At 46.7% G+C, this 20,079-nt stretch overlaps 1 protein-coding gene across 2 annotated transcripts in view; it reads left to right on the top strand.

The window, feature by feature from the left end:
* LOC137040661 (NLR family CARD domain-containing protein 3-like) overlaps nucleotides 1–11,202 on the top strand; it is a 50,804-nt gene extending 39,602 nt beyond the window's left edge. For both annotated transcript variants that reach the window (XM_067416451.1, XM_067416450.1), the window contains 2 exons: nucleotides 8,972–9,167; nucleotides 9,263–11,202. In XM_067416451.1, coding sequence (XP_067272552.1) covers nucleotides 8,972–9,167; nucleotides 9,263–11,202 — 2,136 coding nt within the window. The remainder of the gene's footprint in view (nucleotides 1–8,971; nucleotides 9,168–9,262) is intronic.
* The last annotated feature ends 8,877 nt before the right edge of the window (nucleotides 11,203–20,079 follow it).

Genomic DNA, 20,079 nt, shown 5'->3' with positions numbered 1-20,079 from the left:
GTACAGGCTGCAATGGGACGAGTCGTGGGAGGCAAATAGATCTACCTGTGCGTCCCCGAACTGATCCCAGATCAGCTGGACCGACTGGGGATGGAGTCTCCACTCCCCAGGGATTGACTGAAACCGTGAGAGCTCGTCGGCTGCACGGTTCAGGATCCCCGGGATATGGACAGCACGAAGGGACCTCAGGCGCTTCTGACTCCATAAAACGAGATGGCGGGCGAGTTGAGACATGCGGCGGGAGCGTAGACCGCCCTGGTGGTTGATGTACGCTACTACGGCCGTGTTGTCTGATCTGACCAGAATGTGTTGGCCCTTCAACAACGCTAGGAAGCGGTGCAAGGCGAACCGAACTGCCAGCATCTTGAGGCAATTGATATGCAGGCGGCTCTGGCTCTCTGACCAAGAGCCGGCGGCTGCATGTCCATTGCACATGGCACCCCAGCCCGTGGTGGACGCATCTGTTGACACAACAACATGCCGGGAAACTCGTTCTAAGGGCACACCTGCCCGTAGAAAGCTGAGGTTCGACCACTGGGTGAGTGTCTGTCTGCAGGCCCGAGTCACTGGGACCCGGAGCGTGCCAGACTGCCATGCCCATCTCGGGACTCGATCGCGAAGCCAGTGCTGAAGCGGTCTCATATGAAGCAATCCGAGCGGCGTCACCACGGCTGCAGATGCCATATACCCCAGGAGCCTCTGAAACAGTTTCAGTGGAACCGCACTCTTGCTCTCTATCTGATGGAGGCAAGTCAGCAGTGACTGTGCGCGCACGCCGGTACGCTGCGCACACATGGCGACCGAGTCGAACTCCATACCGAGAAAAGAGATCCTCTGCACTGGGCAGAGTTGCTCTTCTCCCAGTTGACCCGAAGGCCCAGACGAGCTAAGTGGTGGAGAACCAGGTCTCTGTGTTCGCACACCCGAGAGTGGCCCAGTATGAGCCAGTCGTCGAGATAGTTCAGGATGCGAACCCCTTGCTGCCTGAGGGGCGCAAGGGCTGCCTCGACAATCTTCGTGAAGATGCGAGGGGACAGAGCTAGCCCGAATGGTAGTACGGCATACTGATATGCCCGCCCTTCGAACGCAAACCATAGGAACGGTCTGTGTCGCGGAAGGATGGACACTTGGAAGTACGCGTCCTTCAGGTCGATCGCTGCAAACCAATCGCATGGACGAACGCATTCAAAAAGGCGTTTCGCAGTCAACATCCTCAACGGAAGCCTGTACAGGGATTGGTTCAGGACGCAAAGGTCCAGGATTGGTCGTAACCCACCGGATTTCTTCGGTACAATGAAGTAAGGGCTGTAAAAGCCGGACTCCATCTCGGCTGGAGGGACGAGCTCGACCGCGCCCTTCGCCAGTAGGGTCGCGATCTCCGCACGCATGACTGGGGCATTGGACCCCACCATGGTGTACCGGACACCCCGGAAGCGGGGAGGAGCTCGTGCGAACTGAATCGCATAGCCGAGCCGGATGGTCCGTGCGACCCAGCAGGACAGTCCCGGCAGCTGTAGCCACGCTCCCAGGGAGTGTACCAATGGGGTCATGCGGAGCACCGGCGTACCCTCGGTGGGGCAGCGAGGCAGCGTTACCGGCCCGGACTCGGGTGGCGTAGCGGGCCGGTGTCGGGGCGGCGGTAACGGCTGCGCCCTGACAGAGGAGACCAGGGAAGGACTCGCGTTCCACTGGGGTCTGCTCTGAGAGGGGGCTGGCGACAGAGAGGGACGAGAGCGGCGTGGCCCGGAGGCGGCGCACACTGCCGTCACCGGTCTCTGGGTGCTCAACGATGGGTAATCAGTTCCTTCTTACAAAGGGTGCTGCTGACCCGTGGGCTCCGCGGCGTGGCCAGGGTGAAGGCTGCTGCTGTGGCCACGCGGGAGGGGGTCGCCGGATGTCGCCCTGGCGGCTAGGAAATTGAGGCAACTGTGCCGGCGGCGCTTAGGTGCAGCAGCGGGCCGCCGGGGCAGATGGCCTCAGTCTGCCTCTGGGGACGGCCAAGAACTGTTGGGCGCAGTCCCTGACCGTGCCGCCGATAAGGCCGGCCTGGGATATGGGCGAGCTGAGGAGGCGGGCTCACTCAGCCTTCCCACATCTACCAAGTAAGGCCAATTGTCTTTCCCGGACCACAGCTGTGGACATCTCCTGACCCATGGGGCGTGTGGTCACCTACGCCGCGCTGGGCGGGATCGGTGGCGGCATGCCTTTCTAGAGGCAGTGTTACCGGCCCGGACTCGGGTGGCATAGCGGCCCGGTGTCGGGGCACTGGTAACGACTGCGCCCTGACAGAGGAGACCAGGGAAGGACTTGCTTTCCACTGGGGTCTGCTCTGCGAGGGGGTTCATAGCCCTGGATCAGCTCTGTCCTCGTGCATACGCATCGGGGCGGCAGCTTACCCCATAGCACTGCTGGACTATGCCACCGAAGTAGACGAGCCAACAGGCTTGGGAGGGCACTTAGGATAGCCTCACCGCGTCAAGTCAAAGCACTCAGTGGACACCGTAGTGCCCAACAGAGCACCTGACTGAGGGGGAGGGACCCCAGTGTACCCTTAGGCCGCGACCCCTCGAGGGCAGAAAAGGCGGAGGAGACCACCAAAAGGTCGCGGGAAGACCCGGAGATCTCCCGGACTGCGTGCACTCCTCATGCATCTCGGGAGCGAAATGGCATTGGGGGCGGGGCCCGCAGCTGTCGGGTGCCACCTCCAAAAACCAATCGCCCAACCGCGAGCACTTGTGACAGGGTGGAGATTCACACCAGCCCGAGGCTCGCGGCTGCCCGAGATAACATGGCTGTCAACTCTAGGTCAGATTCTACAGTGCTACCACACCCGGGGGCGGAGCATAGCCGAATCGTCATCCCCAAAGGACTCTAGCCCACTTTGAGATGCGGCAATTGACCTCTCGCCGCTATCTGGAGTATGAACGAAACAAACTCGGGCGTCAGCAGACGGTCCCGCTGCTTCAGTCCAACACTCACTGGAAGCGATGTGCAAGAGGGCGGGAGTGGCCCGAGGAATGATCGTCGGGGTTCTTAATACCACAGCACCGCCCTCAGGTCACCCTGGCCACCAGCCAAAGTACCACCTCTCTCGGAGATGGTAGATCGGGGTGTGGCAGAGGGGACTCTCTCTCTTTACAGAGATCATTGAGTCTCGACCACAACATCTCGATGGTCATGTTCCCACAGAGGGAACACAGCACATCCACAAACACTGTCCGAACGTGCTGGGCCCAAACACGTCGAGCAGTGAATGCGTCCCAAAGACAGCAACAGATATCGACCGCACCCGGAAGTGCGCGGGCAACCCGTCTTGAAAAAGACGTGCCACACGCAAGCTCTTTTTGTGAGAGGAAGCTCTGCAGAGTGCCGAAGTGCCCAGGGAAAACACACACAGCCGTTACACCAACACCCTGGAGAACCGCTCGTCTCGAAGACTGAAGAGAGGACTTCAGAATTCAGGCTTGCCGGAGTGAAGAGATGCTCTTGGCTCCGAAGCAGAAACATAATGCGATTCATGCCAGCTACTTTCTTATATACCCAGGTGGGTAGGCGGAGTTACGCATGCAAATTCCGCATGCCCATGTTAGAGGTGAAGCATTGATTGACTGATAGACAACTACTGTGTAAGTGTTTGTAACTTTTCTCATTTTTGATTGTTTGTTCATTTGTTGTTGGATAAGTGTGTCTGTGTGGTGCAGTGGTGTGTATTAGTAGTTTTGGTGTATTGTGGTGGTGTGTGTGGGAGTTAGCATTTGTTGAGTTAGCATTTGTTTGGTCTTTGCCACGTTGGGAGTCAGTTTGTTGGGGGCGTGGCCAGCGAGGTATTAAAAGCCTCGTGTGTTTGTTAGCAGCTGGTTAGAGGTGAAGCATTGATTGACTGATAGACAACTACTGTGTAAGTGTTTGTAACTTTTCTCATTTTTGATTGTTTGTTCATTTGTTGTTGGATAAGTGTGTCTGTGTGGTGCAGTGGTGTGTATTAGTAGTTTTGGTGTATTGTGGTGGTGTGTGTGGGAGTTAGCATTTGTTGAGTTAGCATTTGTTTGGTCTTTGCCACGTTGGGAGTCAGTTTGTTGGGGGCGTGGCCAGCAAGGTATTAAAAGCCTCGTGTGTTTGTTAGCAGCTGGTTAGAGGTGAAGCATTGATTGACTGATAGACAACTACTGTGTAAGTGTTTGTAACTTTTCTCATTTTTGATTGTTTGTTCATTTGTTGTTGGATAAGTGTGTCTGTGTGGTGCAGTGGTGTGTATTAGTAGTTTTGGTGTATTGTGGTGGTGTGTGTGGGAGTTAGCATTTGTTGAGTTAGCATTTGTTTGGTCTTTGCCACGTTGGGAGTCAGTTTGTTGGGGGCGTGGCCAGCAAGGTATTAAAAGCCTCGTGTGTTTGTTAGCAGCTGGTTAGAGGTGAAGCATTGATTGACTGATAGACAACTACTGTGTAAGTGTTTGTAACTTTTCTCATTTTTGATTGTTTGTTCATTTGTTGTTGGATAAGTGTGTCTGTGTGGTGCAGTGGTGTGTATTAGTAGTTTTGGTGTATTGTGGTGGTGTGTGTGGGAGTTAGCATTTGTTGAGTTAGCATTTGTTTGGTCTTTGCCACGTTGGGAGTCAGTTTGTTGGGGGCGTGGCCAGCAAGGTATTAAAAGCCTCGTGTGTTTGTTAGCAGCTGGTTAGAGGTGAAGCATTGATTGACTGATAGACAACTACTGTGTAAGTGTTTGTAACTTTTCTCATTTTTGATTGTTTGTTCATTTGTTGTTGGATAAGTGTGTCTGTGTGGTGCAGTGGTGTGTATTAGTAGTTTTGGTGTATTGTGGTGGTGTGTGTGGGAGTTAGCATTTGTTGAGTTAGCATTTGTTTGGTCTTTGCCACGTTGGGAGTCAGTTTGTTGGGGGCGTTCCCAGCTGCTTTCAATAACGATACTCAAGTGAGTATAAATAGCGTGATTGTCCGCGGCAGCGGAAGCGGCAGTGTGAAGCCCTCCTTGTGTGAAGACCGACGAGTGTAAAGACTTCAACTCTTCCCTGTGCAACTCCTCGCGAGCAAGGACCTCGACAAGCCACTTGAGTATCATCTTCCTTTCATTATTTGTGTTCGGCTCTTTTCTAATTCCGATCTGGCCTTTTCTCTGATCTGTATTCACCATGTGCTTCCAAATCTCAACTATAACTACTAGCACTCGTAATTCACGCTCTGTACGCATGAGACGCCGCAATCCTAATAATTTGCGCTATATCCTAACATCCTCTGCTACTTTACTCTCTATTCAAATTGGTCTCTGGAATTGTCAGTCTGCTGTAAACAAAGCAGACTTCATTTCATCTATTGGGACTCATTCTCAGCTCAGCCTCATGGCCCTAACTGAGACCTGGATCAAACCAGAGGACACTGCCACTCCTGCAGCCCTTTCAACCAATTTAACTTTTTCACACACTCCTCGGCCTATTGGGAGGGGTGGGGGTACTGGTTTGCTTATCTCAAATGATTGGAAATTTGATCCATTACCATCTCTACCGGCCAGTTCATTTGAATCGCACTCAATCACTGTTACTCACCCTGTTAAAATCCATGTGGTAGTGGTCTATCGTCCTCCAGGTCACCTCGGTAACTTTGTGGAGGAGTTGGATGTGTTACTTTCTAGCTTCCCTGAGGATGGCACTCCACTGATTCTGCTTGGTGACTTCAACATCCATCTTGATAAACACCTAGCTGCAGACTTCAGCACTCTACTGACTTCATTTGACCTTAAGTTAGTATCTACTACGGCTACTCACAGATCAGGTAACCAATTAGACCTTGTATACACACGCAACTGCTCCACGGACAACACTTTAGTTACTCCATTACACACCTCAGACCACTTTCTCATCACTCTTAACCTCATACTGACTCCTGATACAACACGCACTCCTACACAGATCACCTTTCGGCGTAATCTACGCTCCCTCTCTCCCTCTCGCCTATCCACTATGGTATCATCTTCACTCCCTCCACCTGCTCAGTTCTCAGCACTGGACACTAACAGTGCTACCAACACTCTTTGCTCCACTCTAACATCCTCCTTAGACAGTTTTTGCCCCCTCTCATCCAGACCAGCCCGCCCCACCCCATCTGCCCCCTGGCTGTCTGATGTTCTCCGTGAACATCGCTCTGGACTCAGGGCGGCAGAGAGGAAATGGCGGAAATCTAAAAACTATACTGACCTTACCTTGTATCAGTCGCTTCTCTCTTCTTTCTCTACAAATGTCTCCACTGCTAAAACAACATACTACCACAACAAAATCAACAAATGCTCTGACTCTCGCAAACTCTTTAAAACATTCTCCTCTCTCCTTTGTCCTCCTCCTCCCCCTCCTTCATCAACTCTTACAGCTGATGACTTTGCATCATTTTTTACAAACAAAACATCCCTCATCAGCAAACAGTTCTCCTCATCACAAACTGACAAGCACATCTCAACAACTAACACGAACACGCTTCCATCCTTCTCTCCGCTCTCCGAGGCAGATATTTCTAAACTCATCCTTTCCAATCACCCTACTACCTGTCCACTTGATCCTATACCCACTCACCTCCTTCAGGCCATTTCTTCTTCAATCACTCCTGCACTCACTCACATTGTCAACACTTCTCTTCATACGGGAACCTTTCCCACAGCATTTAAGCAGGCTCGGGTAACCCCACTGCTTAAGAAACCCTCTCTGAATCCAGCACTTTTAGAAAACTACCGACCGGTATCCCCTTTCATTGCAAAGACCCTTGAGCGAGTTGTGTTCAATCAACTCTCTATGTTTCTTGAAAGGGACAACCTCCTAGACACCAACCAATCCGGCTTCAAAAGCGGCCATTCGACTGAGACTGCCTTGCTCTCGGTAACTGAGGCACTGAGACTGGCAAAAGCAGCTTCCAAATCCTCAGTGCTCATTCTGCTGGATCTGTCTGCTGCTTTTGACACAGTTAACCACCAGATCCTCCTGTCAACACTTAAGACGATGGGTATCTCAGGAACTGCACTCCAGTGGTTCAGGTCTTACCTCTCTGGTAGGTCCTACAGGGTGTCATGGAGAGGTGTAGTGTCTAAGTCACATCATCTAGCTACTGGGTTTCCCCAGGGCTCAGTCCTTGGACCACTTCTCTTCTCCATCTACATGTCATCATTAGGTTCCGTCATTCAGAAACATGGCTTTTCCTATCACTGCTATGCTGATGACACTCAACTCTACTTCTCATTTCAACCAGATGATCCTACAGTCAGTGTTCGTATCGCTGCCTGTCTGACAGACATTTCTGACTGGATGAAAGAGCATCATCTTAAACTCAATCTTGCAAAGACAGAATTACTTGTTTTCTCAACCAACCCAGCACTTCATCAAAATTTCTCCATTCAGCTTGGTTCATCGACCATAACTCCATCAAGGACAGCCAGGAACCTTGGAGTTGTGATTGATGACCAGTTAAACTTCACTGACCACATTACTGCAACAACCCGGTCCTGCAGATTTGCTTTATACAACATTAGAAAGATTAGACCCTTCCTATCAGAACAGGCTGCACAACTCCTGGTTCAAGCTCTTGTTCTCTCCAGACTGGATTATTGTAATGCTCTTCTGGCTGGGCTTCCAGCATGCACTATCAAACCCTTGCAGCTGATCCAGAATGCAGCGGCGAGAGTGGTCTTTAATGAGCCGAAGAGAACGCATGTTACGCCTCTCTTCATCAAACTGCACTGGTTGCCAATGGCTGCTCGCATCAAATTCAAGGCTCTAGTTCTCGCCTACAAAACAACCACTGGTTCTGCACCATTATACCTAAACTCAATTGTTCAGACTTACACACCCTCCAGAAGCTTGCGTTCTGCGAATGAGCGGCGCCTCGTGGTTCCTTCCCAAAGAGGCATGAAATCGCTCTCACGGACATTTTCCTGGACCGTTCCCACCTGGTGGAATGACCTGCCGATCTCAATTCGTGCTGCCGAGTCTGTAGCCATTTTTAAAAAACATCTTAAGACACATCTTTTCCAATTGCACTTTTCCTATTGCACTTGACCAATACAGAATAGCACTTACTGATCATATCTACGTCTCTCATCCGGATTTGTGCCTTCAGGCGGGTATGTTACATAGTTATCATAGCTACCAAAACCCAGTGTTCTGTATTTTGTGTACGTGAGTTTTTGCTGTCGATGGCTATTGCTGCGCGTTTAGCTAGAATGCCATACAAAACCAACCCATTGGGCCACTGAATCCGCATTAACGACAACAGTTGGGGCATCAGCCTTAGTCCTAATGGGTTGTTATCTTATCTTAGCTATCCAAATCCTGTGTTCTGTATTTTCCGTACGTGAGTATTTGTTGTAGCTGGCTATAAAAAAAAAAAAAAAAAAAAAAGTTGTGTTCTCTGCTAATTAATTGAGATTTCTTACAGCTCTTACAGGTTGTTGGCTTTGTTTGTTTCGTTGCTTCTATTGCTCTACCCTTTTTTTGTAAGTCGCTTTGGATAAAAGCGTCTGCTAAATGATTAAATGTAAATGTAAATGTAAATGCCCATGGCATTGGCACTGCCATTGGGCGTTTTCTAAGATCTCGAAGATGATTGGCTTCTAGGCGAAACCCCCATTCGTCAGTCACTGACGTTACGTCAGAGTGACTGAACGAAAGGGAACACATTTTCATAAGTGTTTTATATTTACAAAAATGTAATAAAACACAGAAGTTTAATTTCTAATTCATCTTGACAATTTATTTTTAACTTTTAAAGAATGCAATAAAAGCAATAAAAATCATATATTTGTTATATTTATTAAAGGTAATACTATATTTAAAAATGCATTATATTTGTCAAAAATGACACCATTATCATGTTTGTCTTTTTAACTGATATTTTAAATGATTGAATAAATGGTTTTCAGGAAATGTGGATGTACAGTTTGGTTTAAATTGTTGTTCTGTCTTTTTTCTTTCTTTGTAGGATCTTGAGAGCAAAATAATCAAGTTTCTGAAGAATGAGCTGGGAAAGTTTAAGAAGATATTGCAGAAAGAGAACACAGAATCCTTCGTGACGGACTTTAATGAGAACAGATGCAGTATCAAAGAAGCAGCTCTTGATCTCACACTACACTACCTGAGAGAGATGAAGGAAAATACAGCTGCTGATGCTCTAGAAGGTAAGAGACTCATCAACATCTGTCAGATTGACACTTATAAATGTAGGAGAGAAATTCAAGACTTAAACTATCTTTTTTTCTGTTCCTGTGTTTAGAAGAGCTGTTCTTCATTCATCAGCTAAAGTGTGGCCTAAAGAAGAAGTATCAAAGTGTGTTTGAAGGAATTACGAAGCAAGGCGACTCCACACTTCTGAATAACATCTACACAGATCTCTATATCACTCAGGGTGGCAGTGAACCGGTCAATACTGAACATGAGGTCAGGCAGATTGAAGTTGCTTCCAGGCGTCATGAATCACAAGAGATACCGGTTGAATGCACAAACTTGTTCAAAGCATCTGAACAAGACAAGGAGATCAGAACTGTACTGACAAAAGGAGTCGCTGGCATTGGAAAATCCGTCTCTGTGCAAAAGTTTGTTCTGGATTGGGCTGATGGAAAAGAAAATCAAGATATCAGATTCATTTTTCCTCTTCCATTCAGAGAGATAAACTTAAAGGAGAATGAAAAACAAAGTTTGATGAATCTTCTAACTCAGTTTTTCCCAGAGACAAAAGGACTAAACCTTACAAGAAAGAATGATTTTAAAGTCCTGTTCATCCTTGATGGATTGGATGAATGTCGTCTTCCTCTGAAGTTTGACTGTAATGAGACGTGGTGTGATGTATCTGCACCAGCCTCTCTGGATGTTCTCCTGACGAACCTCATCAAGGGAAATCTGCTTCCTTCTGCTCTCATCTGGATCACCACCAGACCAGCAGCGGCCAGTAAGATTCCTCCTGAGTGTGTCGACCGGCTGACAGAGATACGAGGATTCAATGACGCACAAAAGGAGGAGTACTTCAGAAAAAGATTCACTGATGAGAAAATAGCCAATGAAATCATTGATCATGTTAAACAATCAAAGAGTCTCTTTGTCATGTGCCACATCCCAGTCTTCTGCTGGATTTCAGCCACTGTTCTCCAAAAGATTCTGGAGGAGAAAAGAAATAATGATCTGAAAAATAATCAGTCTGATGAGATCTCGAAAACACTGCAGGAATCAAATACTGACGACACTCCCAGGACTCTGACACAAATGTACACACACTTTCTCCGCTTTCAGATCCAGCAGAGCCACCGAAAGTATGATGGAGAATGCACACCAGATGTGTCCTGGGATAAAGACGCCATCCTTTCACTGGGAAAGCTGGCATTTCAAGAGCTGGAAAGAAACAACCTGATCTTCTACGAATCAGACCTGGAAGCTTGTGGTATTGACGTCTATAAGGCATCAGTGTATTCAGGCATGTGTACCCAGATCTTTAAGGAGGAAACAGAGATCGTTCTTGGCACCATGTACTGCTTTGTTCACTTGAGCATTCAAGAGTTTATTGCAGCCCTTTATGCACATTTGTTTCTCGACGTCAAAGAGAAAAGTGTGTTTGTTCAAGAGTCTACAGAACAGGAAAACAAAAATGAAACCATGATTGATTTGCTCAAGACACTTTATGCATATCTTATTCTATACATCAACAAGAAAACTGCATTTGATCAAGAGTCTACAGAACAGGATAACAAAAATGAAGCCATGATTGATTTTCTCAAGGGTGCGGTGGACAAGGCACTCGAGAGTGAAACTGGACACCTGGATCTTTTCCTTCGCTTCCTCCTCGGTCTGTCGCTCCAGTCCAATCGGCGACTCTTACGAGGTCTGTTGACACAGCAAGATGAAAATGACCAGAGCAAGAAGGAAATTGTTCATTACATCAAGCAGAAACTTGAAGCTAATCTGTCTCCAGAGAGATCCATCAATCTGTTCTACTGTCTGAATGAACTGAATGATCAAACTCTGGTGAAAGAAATTCAGACCCACCTTAGCAAAGGAAGTCTCTCATCTGCTGACCTTTCACCTGCCCAGTGGTCTGCTTTGGTCTTCGTGTTGTTGACATCAGAGGAAGAGATGGAGGAGTTTGAGCTTCAGAAATTCATGAAATCAGATGAGTGTCTCATTAGACTATCAGCAGTCATCAAAACTTCCAAAGTTGCACTGTAAGTCAAACTCAAAACAAAGTCATTGTTAGGTTTTTTTTTTCAGGGTTCCCACATGTCCTGGAAAAACCTGGAAAATTGATGGTTTAATTTTTTTATATATTTTTTGTGTTATCCTTTAGCTTAGAACAAAGAGTTTCCTTCTCCTTGAAGCAATTAACATAAGTAGAAGAACGTGCTATATTTGGGGATGCTAAGTTTTGAAACATTAGAGAAGTATTTTGAAAGATTAGAGAAGTTTACTCTTGTGTTGGCCCTTGCTGCCGTTAGCTAATTTTATTAACTGGTCAAATTTTTGGAGAAAATAGCACTATTCACAATGGATTAGTATTATCTAGAGACCTCTGTGATTTAGAAATTACTCCCACATCTGAGTTTTGCGTGGCACATTCACATGGGATAAGCAAAGCCTGTGAATTTACTCAAATTTACTGACTTTTCTCCCGGATGTGACTTCAAGATTTGTAAATGTTTTTTTCATTATAGATATAGCTGTATGAACTCAAACAGTCATATGTATCGAAATCGTTTTGATTGTTTTATAGTAATAAATTATTATTATTTCAGTTAGAGAACAGACGCTACAGTTAAAAACTGAACTGAGCACTGACAGTAGGAGTCACATTTCATTTATCACCAGTGAGAAGCTGAAAATATACGGCGGAAGATTCAGTTTCAAAACTGTAAAAGTGCCCATTTATGGTAAATGGTAAATGGACTGCATTTATATAGCGCTTTTAACAGACCCATGGCCAAAGCGTTTTACATCTTGCCTCACATTCACCCATTCACTCTCTCATTCACACTCTCTTATTCTCATTTAAGCCAGCTTGTCATTGTACTGTTCTGTTTTTATGTTTTTCATTGAGAATAGTATTGATATTAATATTAAACACACCATTCAAATAGTTTGCTCCCAAATTGGTACTTATTCTAAAGTGAAAGTAATCCGTACGGCCGCACAGGAATTCATAACGGTGCACATTATGAATGCAGACTCCATTCTTTGTGAAAGATAAAGATAGAAATGCGCACAGGAAATAAAAACCTTGCAAAAATTATATACGATCTGCCTAATCCTGGCCAAATCAAAGAGATGTTGATTCGCACGGGACTACTATTATCACAGGACCTCTGTGTTCACCGAAATATGGTAGATCATTTGTGGGGGAATTTTACTTTACAAATTACAGACATGGCCGATTCGCTTAAGATCACAGACATTCTCTGCAATTATTACAAATCACCAGAGGTCCCCAGATAATACTAGCCCCATGCGAATAGGGCTAATGTCAACTGGTAATCAGATACCTAACCTGGTTAATATTATTTCAGTAACTTGCTAACCAGTTATTTTAATACATTATAAGCCTGGGATCTGCAACCTACAGCAGTTACACATCATGTTATATTTAGTCCTGATTGTTGTCAATACTGCAGGTACTTTGGTACTAGGGCTGTGCCGGTAAACATGACAACCGCACCACCACACTGAGTAGCTCCGGTGGTGGTCGGCCAAAAAGTTTTATTTCTGTATGATTAATTCTAGATGAACTGATGGAATTGAAGTGAGTTCAAGTGACTGTTATGATTATCCACCTGAATTAAATAACAAATAGCAATTTAATTAGCAAAACTAGAGTGGAGCCATAATATAAACTTCACCCTCACACTCCTCACACTCACAATCTCGTCACAGTTTAGTCTCGCGAGATCTCATGGCACGAGATCTCGTCACACCCCTAATTCCAGGCTTTCTGCAGTAGTAACATGTACTAAGTCAATTTGATACCCACTGGTGGCTGCATTTAAATGCTCCCATGTGTTTTTTTTTTGTGGAAGCACTCTGTGGAAGCATCAAATGATTCTTTTTTACAGTGTGTTTCCAGAGCATTGAGCATTCAAGCCAGTGTTAAGCACTTGATAGGAATGGCAATGTTTTTAGTCAGATTTGGCATAACACCTTTTAAAAGACTATCGAGCTAGCACTTTTAAATGTATCATTTATTGTCATTAAACCTATAGGTGAAAAAAAGATTTGATATTTGTATTTTAGCAAATGTATTTAAACATATTATTCTGGAATTTTACTTATTTCCCTTGCAGGCTAAATGACTGTAACTTAACATACAAAGGCTGTTCAGCTCTAGCTAGAGTTCTTGGATCAGATACCAATCTGAAAGAGCTCAACATGAACAATAATAATCTCCAAGATTCAGGAGTGAAGCTGCTCTGCACTGGATTGGAGAATATAAGGTGTAAATTGGAAAAACTGAGGTAAGTTCTGTGACAATAGACAGGGCTCATTTAGCTCAAAATAAGCAAAAACAGAAGGTGAAATCAAGACTTAATGATACTGAACTGGGCTGTGTTACCCAATAGCATTATAAGTTTAAGTTGATCATAGAACAATAGCCACCAGTGGTCTCTACGATCAACTTAGGCTTACAAAGCTTTTTAGAAAAGAACCCCTAGACAGTTTGTTCTGCAGTTTTGAGATATTGAGCTTCAAAGTTCTTTGTAGATAGAACAGTTTTGTTCCCTTTCGAAAGGGAACTCGCACTGCGTCCTAGAACGCTTCGGGGGAACGCCTCCAGCGCGACAGGTGTCTGAAGCTACTATCGAATTACGTCAATCTTATTGACCGGCAACAGCCCATGACATCATCATTGTGCGACCAGGAATTATATAAGGGTGCCTACCAAACATGTCACCATCTTTTTCGTCTTCAGGGACTGTTCTGTCTGAATTGCTTAAAGGGTTACTTCAGCGATTAGCATATGGCTTTGTATCAGTAGAAACCCTGAAGTATAATCAAATTATTGTCGAAAATTGACGATATTTGCATCATAGGAGGAATGTTTGGAATAAGGCTAAAGACTACAGCCAGCAGAGGGAGCCATTTCCGCATGTTTTGAACTTGCGCATGGGGGATGGGTTACACTCATGGGTTACACTCAGCTCGCAGGGAGAGCTCAGCAAGAAGCTGCAGGCACTCATTTAAACGGAGCTATGGTGAGCAATGTAAGTGTTTTAACTTCTCAAATTAATTTCTATGAAAGTTAAGCTTGCAAAGGCATGAACTGAAACGCGTCCCAGACTGAACTCGCGTTGTGAATGTATGCCGCGAGTGTAGTCGCGATTAACGTTACCTCAGCCAGACTGAACTCGCGTTGTGAATGTATGCCGCGAGTGTAGTCGCGATTAACGTTACCTCAGCTCTCATCACGAGCTTATTTCTCTCAATCCTGCAGTTAGTGATCAGTGCTGTGATACTCGCGCGGTAACTCATTTTAATCATTTAGCGGACGCTTTTATCTAAAGCGTCTGCTAAAAAAAATCACTCATTATAAAAACTCACTCATTATATTTAACAGACACGTTCAGGTTTTAATTGTAGTGTCTTCAACTCAGTCACAGTAATCCAGTAACTTAGGTGGCTTTGGGAATGGTCTAACAGGGCAGCGAAGCATTCTGTGAATTGTAGTCTTTCATCCCCATGAGACAAATACATTTTCTGTCTTTTCTCAGTCTAGAAGGCACCAAATTCAAAAATAATTTCACATTTCTACTACATTGATGACCCAGTTTAAATACAGATTCATCTTCCCAGCGCTGAAGTACCCCTTTAATCGAATTAAGGTAATTCAAATTCAGTTATTTACTGCCTCGGATAAAGAGCATGCACAGTCAGTTTGTGTTTTACACATTTACACTGCTGTTTTTGTAAATTGTGAGCTGTTTTCCGAGATCGTTCCGTTCTTGTCTGGCTCTCCTCTTGAGTGAGGGGAGTTCGGCATCTGGGACTGGTGATGTGGTCTCGCTCATGCCAAGGATGGGCGCTGGCACACATCATGGGTTTCCCAGATGGAGCTCGCCAATCGTCATGAGAGGGTTTGTATTCCTCTCAGATGATCTGGCGGCTGACAAGACTTATCAATTCAAGTGCTCTTAGGGATGGCTGGTGAGATTGTTACTCTCAGCCACCCTGACCGTGTATGCTGAGCTGTTGGATGTTATAGAACGCGCTGCAGGCAGTCTGCAGCTGCCATGTTGGCACGTTAGAGGAGAGATCGCTTGTGCTAAATTGGATGATCGATTTCTCCCCAGCCATATACCATCAGCTCAGTTGAGCCTTCCGTTCCTTCCTGATCTTCTTACAGAGATCTAGATTTTATTTTCACTGATTTCAAGGGAATATGGGTGTGTGTTGATGCTGCCAATTGACAAGACGTTTGCAAACTATCTTGCATATGAGTAGGCATCAAAACAGAACTCCAACTCTGCCATCTCCTCTCTTACGACGTTATAGATTAATGGCAAGGCATACATGACAGCAGGTCAGGCTGTTACAGCTTTGCACACCATGGTGGTGTTTCAGGCATACCAGGCCAGGATCCGCACCCAGGCAGGCGGGAGTATCACCTCTCATGCGCCCCCTCTGAGGAGGAGTAGGTTGCATGAGAGGTGAGACTCCTGTAAGAAGAAGAAACCTGACCTTCATGTTTCTTCTTCATCATTTCCCCAGGTGCTTCTTACATCCCGTCTGGGACTGGGTGGACAGATATCGGCCCGCCTGGGCTTGATCAGTGAGAGCACCTCTTTCAGGTATGTAAGGGTGGTAGACACCATGGTCATATGAGAACTGTGCGTTGAGTCTTCGCTCTACATGCCGCAGGTTTGATGGTCTGTCATTTTTTTGTGTGGATAACACTAAAATGTATTTCTCTACAGACCTTCGTTCCCTGTATAGAGTTTAGGTAGTTCATGTAGTAGGCCTTAGCAGGCCTCCCTGGGATAGAGTCCAAACGCTTGAGCAATAGTGGCAGCTGCAACAGGAAATAGCCTCGAGATGCCTCCTGTGGGCCCTAGTTATGCTCCCAATGATGTTGGTTTGTACAGTCATCAGCTAGTAGGCCCTCCCGAGCCTCCCTGATGATAAACAGCAGCATTGTTAATTAACAGCTAGATGGTACTTGCTATTAGTTAGTAGGCCTCACAAGGCCTCCCTGAAGGCGAGCTACAGAGTCGGGTTTCTCTGTTGATGAAACACAAAATAGTAGGCCTTACCAGGCCTCTCTGGATATGAGTTCCCGTGTCTCAGTCTCTTTGACAGTTAGCAGGTATTGCTAGCAGGTAGTAGGCCCCTCCAGGCCTCCCTTACGGCTTGCTATCAGGTGGTAGGCCTCACTAGGCCTCCCTGAAGGCGAGTTCTTGAGTCTGTACAAGCAGCTAGCATGACTTGCTATCAGGTAGTAGGCCTCACCGGGCCTCCTTGGAGACTTGGCTATCAGGCCTCCCTGAAGGTAGCGTGACTCGCTATTAGGTAGTAGGCCTCGCCAGGCCTCCCTGAAGGCGAAGTCAGACATATGACATCTGGACACCTAGCCTTACAGGCTATCGGGAGTAGGCCTCACCAGGCCTCCCTGAGGTTGAATTACTATCATGTGGTAGGCCCGTCTTAGGCCTCATTGAAAACTTGCTATCAGGTAGTAGGCCTCTCTGGGCCTCCTTGAAGGCGAAGTTCCCAAGATTAGGCACTTCTCTTACCAGTTCTTTGTAGAATAGAACCTTTGGTAGTTTGGCCTACAGCTGGGGGTTACCCACCAGGCAGGCTCTGGTGCTCCCCTCTCTGATGGTCGTCAGTGAGCACAAAGACGCCTGAGTTTGATCAGATGGTCGTAGGCCCCTCAGGTGGCCTCCCTGTTAGATCAGTCCGTAGGCCTGTCTGGCCTCCTGAGTACTTCTATAAGATAAGTGCTCGGTAGATCCTAAGATCGAGCAGGTGAAGTCCCCTTGCTAGCAAGGGTTAGGAAAGCGCTACGCTGAATACTTCTCTCTAGGATACCCATCTCTGGGATCCGGTCTGAGGAGAACACTGCCAGTTCGCAGTCCCTCAGTCTGAATGCCTCACCAGAAGGCGACTTTCCAGAGGCTCGGTTTCAAACAGACAGGGTTGGCCAGGCCAAAGTGTCCCACAGAAGCGACACCAGGTCAGGCCTCCCTGGTGGCATGCGGGAAAGGTTTATCCGAATAGTGACTGGCTGGGGTGCTCTCGGGCCCCTTGGCCACATTCCCTTAAAGGGACCCCTTCTGTTTAAGAAGTTGGTCCCAGGCCTTTGAGCAGTCTGGGTAGGACCTCATGCTTATGCATTAAGGTTTCTGTTGAGGCGTATAGCTTGGGCTATGACCGTAGGGAGTGCTGTCACTGACAGCCCGGTGTGACCAGAGGGGGAGTGGTGTAGGCTTTTCAAGTTTAATTTGCTTGTCCTGACAGTTATTACTGCCAGTGGGCATGCACTCCCCTCAGCATGGCGGCCTGCCAAACAGTCCCTTCAGACTAAAGATGGTGTCATGTTATATACTTCCTGGTCACACATTGATGATGTCATGGGCTGTCGCCGGTCAAAAGGATTGACATGATTCTATAGTAGCTTCAGACACCTGTCTCACGCTGGAGGCGTTCCCCCGAAGTTTTCTAGGACGCAGTGTCTCGTTCCCTATTCTCGTTTTCTGAATAAATAGTCCTAACATGAACACACTAAAACATTTGATTTTGAAAAAAATATATATTTTAACATGCTGATTGATAGGCTTAATGATATATATAGATAAATAAAAAATAATTTTCGCAAACCTGGTATGAAGACTAGGGGTCATACAGTTTGTTGGACAGATAAAACTATTATATTTGCACATTAAATTGCTCAGGTAATTTCTAGAATAACTGTAATTAGCTGAATGTCACATTTGCATTTCTGTTCTAGACTCTCAGACTGCAATATCAGAGAAGAAGGTTATAAAGCTCTGGCTTCAGCTCTGAGATCAAACCCTTCACACCTAATAGAGCTGGATCTCACAGGAAATGATCCTGGAGAATCAGGAGTGAAGGAGCTCAGTGATTTACTAGAGGATCCACACTGTCAACTGAAGACACTGAGGTGAGATGTGATGAAATAATACACAATGTGCAGGTAAATTATTTACTTTGCTAATACAGTAGACCCTTGATCTTCAAACTTTTAAAAGATGAACCTTTTTTATTGACATGACCCATACAGTATATACAATATATTAACCATCTGGACCCTTAGGCTAATCAGTGGCCCTGAAGAAGTTTGACATACTCAGACATTTGTGTTTTTTCAGTTGCTTTAAAGCATATTAATGGCTAAGGTCTGATTACACTGTATTCAGCACAAACAGGGCTATTGTAATGAGGCAGCAGACTCGGTCGAATCCATTTGCAGCTTTATTGAAAACAAACGTAGTCGTACAGGCAGGGGTCAACAACAGCAACAGTTGTATTCAAGGCAAAGAAGAGTCGTAAACGAGAGCAGGCAAAGGGTCGGGGCAGGCAGCAGACGAGACAGAGTAATTCAGGAAACAGGCAGGTAGGTCACAGGGCAGGCAGCAAGACAAACAAAGGGTACAAAACAGTCCAAGGTCAAACACAGGAATACCGATCACAGATGAAACGCTCAGAAATGTCAGCCGTGGCAAAACAAGACTTCGCAATGAGTGTGTGCGAGAGTGAAGCTTAAATAGTCTGGGTGATAAGAGGCAGGTGTGAGTGTAATCAGTCCAGGTATGGGGTTATGGGAAATGTAGTGCAGGAAGGCTAATACTCGGGTGAAGGAGCCCTCTGGTGGCGATCGGAGGGAGCCACAGAGGCCAAGTTTGTAAAAGAGCCCCCTCCCTGCGAGCAGCTCCTGAGGCGAGGAGGCGGTCGACGCCGGGGTCTTCAACGAGGGTGAGGGGCAGGTCGTTCCGGATGGGTCCTATGAAATTCATTGATGAGAGATGGGTCCAGAATGTCATCTGCGTTAACCCAGGACTGCTCCTCCGGGCCATACCCCTCCCAGTCGACAAGGTATTGTAGTGTTCTGCCCCGACGTCTGGAATCCACGAGCTCGTGTACCTGATATGCCTCCTCGCCATCCACGATTAGGGGAGGAGGTCTCTGGTCACTGGCCTCGTCTAGGTTCTCCTCTCCTCTCGGACCACCTGCGGGCTTGAGCAGAGAGACATGGAAAGTGGGTGAGATACGGCATTCAGGAGGTAATGCTAAACGATAGGAAACTGGATTTATTTGTCTGATGATTTCGAATGGACCCACGTACCTGGGACTGAGTTTTTTACAGGGTAGCCTGAGACGAAGATCCCTGGTTGATAACCAGACCCATTGACCAGGGCGGTAATCCGGATGCTGACGGCGATAGTGGTCAGCCTGTTCCTTCTGGCGCCGAACTGCCCTCTGTAGGTGAATGTGAGCCTCGTTCCAAACAGCCTCACTCCGCTGGAGCCAGTGGTCAACTGATGGGAGATCCGAGGGCTCTCCTGACCAAGGGAACAGTGGAGGTTGATATCCGAGCATGCACTGAAAGGGTGTGAGTCCTGTCGAAGGCTTCTGAAGGGAGTTCTGTGCATACTCGGCCCAGAACAGATACCGACTCCAATCAGTTTGGTTGTTGTGACAATAGGAACGTAAATACCGGGTGACCTCTTGATTGAGGCGTTCCACTTGACCATTCGCCTGAGGGTGATAGCCTGACGTTAAGCTGATGTTGATATTGAGTTTCTGGAAGAAGGATGTCCAGAGCCTTGAAGTGAACTGGGGTCCCCGATCGGAAACAATGTCCTCTGGAAGGCCATAAAATCGAAATACATAATTGCAAAGGTTTTCAGCAGTCTCTAAAGCGGTAGGGAGTTTAGGTTAGGGAATGAAGCGGCAGGCCTTGGAGAAGCGATCAATTACAGTGAGAATGGTGGTCTGGCCCTGAGAGTTGGGGAGGTCAGTGACAAAGTCGATGGCAATATGTGACCAGGGACGTCGTGGAATAGGCAATGGGTGTAAAAGACCAGCAGACCTTTGGTGTGA

The sequence above is a fragment of the Pseudorasbora parva genome, chromosome 14 (genome assembly GCF_024679245.1).
Source record: "Pseudorasbora parva isolate DD20220531a chromosome 14, ASM2467924v1, whole genome shotgun sequence".
Classification (NCBI taxonomy): Eukaryota; Metazoa; Chordata; class Actinopteri; order Cypriniformes; family Gobionidae; genus Pseudorasbora; species Pseudorasbora parva.
The sequence above is the reverse complement of the archived record's forward strand: the minus strand, read 5'-3'. Positions and strand labels throughout refer to the sequence as shown.